General features: G+C 36.7%; 3 protein-coding genes across 7 annotated transcripts in view; 2 read left to right on the plus strand and 1 right to left on the minus strand.

The window, feature by feature from the left end:
- Window positions 1-345: 345 nt before the first annotated feature.
- LOC104810021 lies at window positions 346-2052 on the minus strand. Its single transcript, XM_010536184.2, has 2 exons — window positions 1702-2052; window positions 346-1491 (listed from the first exon to the last, which is right to left on the minus strand). Exon 2 carries the CDS (start codon window positions 1441-1443, stop codon window positions 670-672), a length of 774 nt encoding a protein of 257 aa, XP_010534486.1. The 5' UTR covers window positions 1444-1491; window positions 1702-2052; the 3' UTR covers window positions 346-669.
- A 1283-nt stretch (window positions 2053-3335) lies between these two features.
- Window positions 3336-5827, plus strand: LOC104810022 (ubiquitin-conjugating enzyme E2 14). Of its 4 annotated transcripts, none has more exons than XM_010536185.2 (6): window positions 3338-3477; window positions 4095-4157; window positions 4347-4449; window positions 4748-4845; window positions 4920-5020; window positions 5390-5827. In XM_010536185.2, the coding sequence occupies exons 1-6, from the start codon at window positions 3432-3434 to the stop codon at window positions 5543-5545; spliced, it is 567 nt and encodes a 188-aa protein (XP_010534487.1). In that variant the 5' UTR covers window positions 3338-3431; the 3' UTR covers window positions 5546-5827. The 4 variants fall into 4 exon arrangements, with proteins under 4 accessions (XP_019057723.1, XP_010534487.1, XP_010534488.1 ...); XM_010536186.2 differs by having other exon boundaries at window positions 4101-4157; XM_010536187.2 differs by having other exon boundaries at window positions 3372-3477; window positions 4048-4157.
- A 1322-nt stretch (window positions 5828-7149) lies between these two features.
- LOC104810024 (CASP-like protein 4C1) overlaps window positions 7150-8253 on the plus strand; it is a 2691-nt gene continuing 1587 nt past the window's right edge. The window contains exons 1-2 of one of the 2 annotated variants that reach the window (XM_010536188.2): window positions 7150-7588; window positions 8088-8223. In XM_010536188.2, coding sequence (XP_010534490.1) covers window positions 7347-7588; window positions 8088-8223 — 378 coding nt within the window. In that variant the 5' untranslated portion in view covers window positions 7150-7346. The other variant, XM_019202177.1, reaches the window with a different exon arrangement.

The raw sequence follows: 8253 nt of genomic DNA on the forward strand, positions 1-8253 counted from the left end.
AAAATAATTTCCTGAATGTGAAATCTCGATCCTGAAATCTAATATGTTTTACATTTTCAAATGGTTATGTAAGAATTCGGGTGTATTGTTATTATTATTATTATTATCGTTTTTTTATTTTTAATCCCTGAAAGCATATTATAATTAGGAGGCATGCATGTGGTGTTGTGCCAAATTTAAAATGGCAATTTACATAACCTACCGAGATGGTGTAATTTAAGCTTTTTTATATGGAATATCATCAAGTCTTGCTGGGGATTATTATTTGATTTCATATTATATTCCATTGAGCATTGTTGCTTTCAAGTCTCTATTGGAATTTTTAAGAATAGCAACCACATTAAGTTAAAAGAACAAATACCATTCTAGCACCTTGCATTCACACCTTGATGAAACTTAAACCAAATTTACAAACCAAATAGTTTAAGCTTCATATATATATATAGAGAGAGAGAGATGAGTGAGAGAGAGAGAGAGAGACAACCTTGAATGTGTTCAAACGGGATGAAACACCAAGGCTCTGCATTCTTGTCTCTGTTGTTGGTGAAGAAGCTGAAGGAAAACACTTTGCAGACATCTGCTTGCTTGCTTGCTTGATTTTGTTTGTCTGAACTTGATTGATGATCTTGAGGCCAATCTTTTGTCATTACAGATTGACGTTTTGACCTCTCAGTTTCTGCCATTTCCATCAAACCTCCTCATATAAAGCTTCTCCTCCGCATCTCGCATGAACTTGAATCTCGGTAGAGGCGATGCTGATGGTGATAAAAATGATGATGATGATGGTGACGACGACGATGATGATCTTACGAGCTTGTTAAATTCAGCATCAGCCGACGATTCCAAGAATGTGTAAAGCCCTTCTTTTCTGATCTTATTTCTATCCCCATGACAAGAATCTCTCAGTGGAGTGAGAGGAGGGGTGAAGAGTGAAGGAGAAGCGAGAGGAGTGAGATATGGAGTGGCACCACTTTCCATATTTAGAAACAAATCGCCCAAACTCATCTCTGCCATCGACTTTCCATCTTCAGATTCCATTTCCAAATCCTCCTTTGTTTCCTCCATGATTGTGAATAAGAACCTCGGCATAAGCCCTGGACCCACCACATTGCCAAACCCATGAACACTCTCAACGCCACCATCATTGCTGTGGTCTCCGAATCGATCTGCAGAACCTTGTTCTCGTGCTTCTTGGAGATGGTTCTGAGTGGGTTTAGGGTTTAAGACACAAGGGGAGCGAGAAGAAGGACAAAGCTTTCTTCTGCAACAGAGGATGAAGACAAGCTCGCTGGTTGCAGCGGGGTTAGAATAGTCATTGCTCACTCCTGGTCTTGCGAATCTCTTCTTGCACCATAGCAAGTAGTAGAGCTCAGCAAGAAGAGCCACTAACAAGCAGCCAAACACTACGCTCAGACCAAGCCCCACACTGCTCAAAGATCTCATCTTTCCTACTTCTCCTTCCCCAAATTCACATCTACGACGAGTTTATCCCTGACCCAGCAAAACCCATAAGAGTGAAAACAAAGCTTATTTCGTGATAAACCCACAAACAATAAACACCAGATTCCATATGAAATCAACATTATCCACGAAACCCATCCCTGCGTTCCTAAAATAGCACATGCTGATGCAACTTTCGGAGTAATCAGAGCCTTAAATCACCGGAAGAAGCCTAAAAAAAGGAGGAGCCATGAATCATACCTCGAACGCCATTGCCGGCCGCTGCATCGGACACCCACAGAAAACCAATCTCACATTCAAAAGCCAGAACCTTTGTGGGTTTAAAGGAGTGAACAGCAAAATACCAAAATAGATTTAAACCAAAGCTGGTGAGATTGATAAGGGGAAAAAAAGGGTTTAACAGAGACAGGAGAGCTACTCAACAGACCAAATCCAAGTTCTTTGTCTCTTCCCTTTCCTCCTCTCTTTCTTCTCTTTTCCCTTGTTTGGGTATTTTGGGACGAGAGGGGAAAAAACGGATATTTATTAATGAGCACAAAAAGAAAAATACGAATCACCTTTAGATAAATAACAATCCTAATAAAAATCCCAATGTGTGTGAGGAAATTAAAAAAATTAGTACAATATTTATTACGTTGTAACATTATGACTCAAATTAATCAATAAAAGTTTGTATTTTCAAGAAGCTTCAAATCAAATCGTTAGATCCAATTATTTTTCCATTATTTATTAATATAATATTCTATACATATTCTTTCATATATATATATATATATATAACAAGTTATGGAAGTGATGGAATTAATGATTACAATATAAATGAAATGGTGAATAAATATTTTTTCAATATAAATAAAAATATATCTCATATACATACACGTTTACATAAGTGACCGCATCTCCTTTTTTTTTATTAGTGCTATTTTCAATCAATCCGATAAATATAAATCACAGGGCCATTATAAAAATAATTTTATTATGCTATTTTTACTTCAACAAGTACGTTTATCCGGTTGTGATCATATGATTTATGTAATCCATAATATAGTATGGTCACATGTTGATTTAATTGCTTATAACGTTAAATTTATGATATTTTAATTAAATAATTAGTAAGATATATAATATATGAACATAATGAATGAGTGAGATCACTATAAATTTAATATTATAATCAATAAAATTAAAATATGACCACACTATATTTTGGATGATATGAATCATATAATCACCATTAGAAAAATGATATATGTTAAATTAGGAATAGTAAATTAAAGATATTTTTGATATAATGGTCATGGTCTTATAAGGGTGGTGGTCTTTTTTTTAAAAAAAATAATAGATTAAATTAATGAGTTGAAGGGATAATATTTTATTGCAATACGGAAAACACTTTGGCCAAGAGTTCGAACACAATACAAAGGTGATGGTTTAATCTATGATTTCTTAATAAAAATTTGAAAAGAGTATAATCAATTCATGTTTGTAAAGGCAAGTTATTAGGTGTTCCACAATCTGCCATATAATTTCGAATGCTTAATTAATCCATTGAACATGTTAATATAAAGACGTAAATATATACGCATAAATAATAGATAGTTTGGATATTTTGTAAAGTTGAGCCGAATTATCTAATTCATAACTTCATTTTTAATAAAGTTAAAAAAGTTTAAAACTATATTTTCATCTAGAGATATAAATTATTATTTCATTTTTGTAGATGTATTTCCAAAGTTTATGCTCACTTTATTATTGTGGTCTTTTCATAACATAAAAAAAAAATACACCTGTTGTTATTACAACTTGTCACCAAGAGAAGTTTGAACGGGAACGAGAATTCCCTGTATAAATGCACGTCAAAATTGTCTCCTCGGTCAGATACTTTTCTTTCCCTCTTCCGCCCCGAATCTCTCTCTCTCTCTCTCTCTCTCTCTCGATCGATCGATCGATAAGCACAAGGAGCTCTTCCCATGGCGAAGAACCAAGCATGCCTCCTTCTCCAGAGACAGCTCAAAGGTAGTCTCCTGTCTCTCTTCTTTCTTGTTATCTCGAAATCTTGAGAGTCTTGTTCTGTCCGCCGTCGAAATTTCTTGGGTTTTGTTCGTTTGTTCTCGCGATCTGGATTCGATGATTCCGTGATTCTTCTTTTGTTTGCGATCTGGATTCGATGATTCCGTGATTCTTCTTTTGAAAAGAGTATAATCAATTCATGTTTGTAAAGGCAAGTTATTAGGTGTTCCACAATCTGCCATATAATTTCGAATGCTTAATTAATCCATTGAACATGTTAATATAAAGACGTAAATATATACGCATAAATAATAGATAGTTTGGATATTTTGTAAAGTTGAGCCGAATTATCTAATTCATAACTTCATTTTTAATAAGTTAAAAAAGTTTAAAACTATATTTTCATCTAGAGATATAAATTATTATTTCCAAAGTTTATGCTCACTTTATTATTGTGGTCTTTTCATAACATAAAAAAAATACACCTGTTGTTATTACAACTTGTCACCAAGAGAAGTTTGAACGGGAACGAGAATTCCCTGTATAAATTCACGTCAAAATTGTCTCCTCGGTCAGATACTTTTCTTTCCCTCCTCCGCCCCAAATCTCTCTCTTTCTCTAAGCACTAGGAGCTCTTCCCATGGCGAAGAACCAAGCATGCCTCCTTCTCCAGAGGCAGCTCAAAGGTAATCTCCTGTCTCTCTTCTTTGTTGTTGTTATCTCGAAATCTTGAGAGTCGTGTCCGGTCCGCCGTCGAAATTTCTTGGGTTTTGTTCGTTTGTTCTCGCGATCTGGATTCGATGATTCCGTGATTCTTCTTTTGTTTGCGACCGATTTGATTTGACTTTTTTTTGTGTGTGTTGGGCTGTCTTCAGATCTGTGCAAGAAGCCGGTGGATGGTTTCTCGGCGGGGCTGGTGGATGAGAACAATGTCTTCCAATGGAGCGTATCGATCATGGGACCTCCTGATACTTTGTAGTGAGTGTCTCTTTGTCTCTGTCCGAATTCTCCTGTTTCCCTTAATCACTAGTTGAATGTGCTTGGCTTCCATTTTTTGATGTCGTATGCTCTAAAATTCTGGATTCCTTAATTCGTTTGATACCCTTACGCTGTGTCTAATCTGTATCCTTCAAATGAGTAGCGTGTTCATTACCTAATCGATTCTTATGTACTATTTGATTGGTGTTTATAACTGATTCTTTGTTTTTCGATTTCTTGTGTTATGGTTTCTGATCTTTCTCCTCATAAAGATTGAATCTTTATACTCTGGTTGCAGTGAAGGGGGGTTTTTTAGTGCCCTTATGAAGTTTCCGGAAAATTATCCGCTTAGTCCGCCAACTGTGGAGTTTACCTCAGAGATGTGGCATCCAAATGGTGAGTGTTGATCCTGAGAATGTATTTCCTTGCTTTGTGGGTAATCAGATGGGAATTCTAAAGGCTGCTTGCAGTTTATCCTGATGGAAGGGTTTGCATTTCGATTCTTCATCCTCCCGGGGACGATCCTAACGGTTATGAGCTCGCATCAGAGCGCTGGACTCCTGTCCACACGGTACTCTGTTTCATTCCATTCATTCTTGTTCATATGGCATTTTCTCATTAAGGCTGGTTTCATATGCTTTTGAGGTTTTAGCCTGTCCATTAGTGTTGCTCTTCTTGTGCTTTCGAATTGGTTAGTCGGTATTATCTGTTAGCCTGTCCTTTAGGATGATATCTGGTGAGAATGCTCAGAAGGTTATCCTTGAATATTATGAAGTACCTTCGGATTTTTGTGCTGCGAACCATCTCCTCCATGGTTATTGTCAACTTCTGCTTATGCTATCATGAAAATGTCGTTCATGGGGTTTCGGTATATCATATCCGAGCCATTTCAATTGAAAGCTCCCATAAAAATACAATGGTTGGATCTGGGTTTTTGCAGGTGGAAAGCATTATACTAAGTATTATATCTATGCTCTCGAGTCCGAATGATGAGTCTGCAGCTAACTTGGAAGCCGCAAAGGAGTGGAGAGAGAACCGAGCTGAGTTCAACAGGAAAGTCAGCCGCTGTGTCAGGAGATCTCAAGAGATGCTGTGACAATGGTTAGTGTATCATATGTTGTATAGCTTTCAATTGGTACACTATTCAATGAGTTGGAGCTTTTTAGTTGCCAATGCTTTATAGCTTATATAGTCACAGAAATCAAGTTGCAAAAGGGTTACCAAAATAAGAGGACCGGAACTAAACCAGGTTGAAACTCTGGTTTACCGTGGTTTAGTATATTGGTTCGGTTGGTTCCAGTTATTTCGGTTAGTATATCATATCTTGTATGCTTTCAATTGTTACACTATTCAATGAGTTGGAGTTTTTAGTTGCCAATGCTTTATAGGTTATAGCCACAGAAATCAAATTGCAAAAGGGTTACCAAAATAAGACCGGAACTAAACCAGGTTGAAACTATGGTCAACTGTGGTTTAGTATACTGGTTCGGTTTGTTCCGGTTATTTCGGTTAGTATATCATATCTTGTATGCTTTCAATTGTTACACTATTGAATGAGTTGGAGATTTTAATTGCAAATGCCGTATAGGTTATAGTCAGTCACAAAAATCAATTTGCAAAAGGGTTACCAAAATAAGTAAGTGGACCGACACTAAACCGGTGGAAACTCTGATTAACCGTGGTTTTGTATACTGGTTCGGTTTGTTCTGGTTATTTCGTTTTCTTATTTTTTTCCCTATTATACAAGTGCAATTATCTGGTCCTTTTTCTCTTCTACGTAGGATTTTTTTTGAATATTATGTTATAAATATACGAGAAATTATTCGGAAAACGATGTGGTAATATGATATGCTTTGATGAAATGCCAGTAGGGCATCGAATTTTTAAAAATAATTTATGAATATTTTATATTGTTTATAGTACCTAATCCATTTGGGATCTTATATATATATATATATACATATATATATATATATATTATAATTAATGTAAAAGATGCTTTTTTTTCTTTTTCAATAATTAGGGAATACTTAAGAAGGTTCCAAAACCTGTGGACCACGTTCAGGCTAATCACCTGCCGACGAGTAGAGTTTTGTTGTGTCTGAGTTATTAGATTTGACGAGTTTTATGTTCGGTTATCGTTTGGTTTGACCTTTTTAGTTTTCACAAATTATAATTATTCGATTTTGATATCGAGTTTTATTTAAAAAAATTCTTTTCTAAAATAAATTATTATTCTTTATTTTCATGTTAAATTAATTTGATCTAATAAAAATTATTTGTAATCGATTTTTATTATATTAGATTCATTTTAGTTACGAGTAAAACGAAACATCAAATTAGTAGCTGTTCGTTTTTCCTAAGCATCAATTACTTGAACATGCTTCTAGTTGTTAATGGGTGAGTTATTTTTTAATGCGTTGTTTAGGTAATGAGATATATATTATTGAGGATTTTGTAAGTAAATTAAGGTTAATACATTATTAATTGGCAAATATAAAAGCATAAAGTTCATGAAAACGTAAGATGCGACTTTAATGTCTGTTTTGCGTTCACTACTAGTAATGGTAAGTCTCGACTGTCTCGTTATTTACAAAAGAAAAACGATTCGGTAGAAAAATAAAAAAAAAAATATATATATATATATAATAATTTAATAGTAAAATCATTAAATTAAATGCGACAACATATCATATGAATTCCGTCCATCTTTTTCCTCTTTCACTTTCTTTTCTTTTTCTCTCTTTTGCTGCAACTTTCCCTCCTCTTATCACATCTCTCTCTCTCTCTGATGCCTCGTGAGTTCAAGCGAAGCTCGTCAAAACAGCGGGAAATCTTATGAGTCTCGCCTCCTCCGTCGCCTCCAGAAAAGGTAGCCTCCTCCGATCTAATCCGCCATGCGCTCACCGCAGGGTCACCGCAACGGCGAGTCTCCGTCTCCGCACCACCACAACCATCATCGGCCACCGCAGACTCACTTCCATTCCACAGTCGCCGCTAAGAAGCTCCGGCGGTTCAACTCGCTGATCCTCCTCCTCCGCCTCGCCTCCTTCTCCTTCTCCCTCGCCTCCGCCGTCTTCATGCTCACCAATTCCCGCGGAGACGGCTCGCCTCACTGGTACGACTTCGACGCTTTCAGGTGCGCCAATGATTTCTCCGTTTCTCCTCTCCTTTTTTTTTGTGCTTTACCCCTCGATTTGGCCTGTTCGGCTGCCGAGAAAATGTCGGACTGGTAGCAAAATAGTACGATTTTGAAAATGAAAATTCACGAGCGCTGATAGCGAATCTGGAATTCAGAAGAGAAAAAGAGAATCGACGAAAATCAGTTTGGCTGTTTGGCTGCCGAGAAAATGCTCGACCCGAAACTGAACGGTTCGATTTAGATTAAAAAGAAAAGTTAATGACAGAGAAATCAAATCTGCGATTCGATGAGAATTTGTGGGGAAAATGTTTGTTTACATTCTACATTCGTTTCTTTTCCTCTGGATTTGGGCTGTTTGGCTGCCAAGAAAATGTAGGACCGCCCATGAGGTAACGAATCGTTCGAATTCTGGATTAAAAAATCACGAGGAAGAAATTAAATCCGAAAATTCGTAGAGAAACAAAAGGCATTGAGGAAAATGAATGAATTTTGGCAGATTCGTGTTGGTAGCGAACGCGATCGTGGCGGTGTACTCAGTGTTTGAATTGGGGGCTTCGGTTTGGGAGATTTCGAGGGAGACGACGGTTTGGCCTGAGGCTTTCCAGGTCTGGTTCGACTTTGGCCATGACCAGGTAATCTTTCTATACATACACCTCTTCCGA

The sequence above is a fragment of the Tarenaya hassleriana genome, unplaced genomic scaffold (assembly GCF_000463585.1).
Source record: "Tarenaya hassleriana unplaced genomic scaffold, ASM46358v1 Cleome17, whole genome shotgun sequence".
NCBI classification, from domain to species: Eukaryota; Viridiplantae; Streptophyta; class Magnoliopsida; order Brassicales; family Cleomaceae; genus Tarenaya; species Tarenaya hassleriana.

What these genes read in the sequence shown, in the direction of transcription:
- LOC104810021 (XM_010536184.2), bottom strand. Translation starts at nt 1,443, where the DNA reads ATGAGATCTTTGAGCAGTGTGGGGCTTGGTCTGAGCGTAGTGTTTGGC.
- LOC104810022 (XM_010536185.2), top strand. Translation starts at nt 3,432, where the DNA reads ATGGCGAAGAACCAAGCATGCCTCCTTCTCCAGAGACAGCTCAAAG. An exon ending in TCTCCAGAGGCAGCTCAAAG is followed by an intron (nt 4,158 to 4,346) that starts GTAATCTCCTGT and finishes GGCTGTCTTCAG; the next exon opens with ATCTGTGCAAGAAGCCGGTG. An exon ending in GGACCTCCTGATACTTTGTA is followed by an intron (nt 4,450 to 4,747) that starts GTGAGTGTCTCT and finishes CTCTGGTTGCAG; the next exon opens with TGAAGGGGGGTTTTTTAGTG.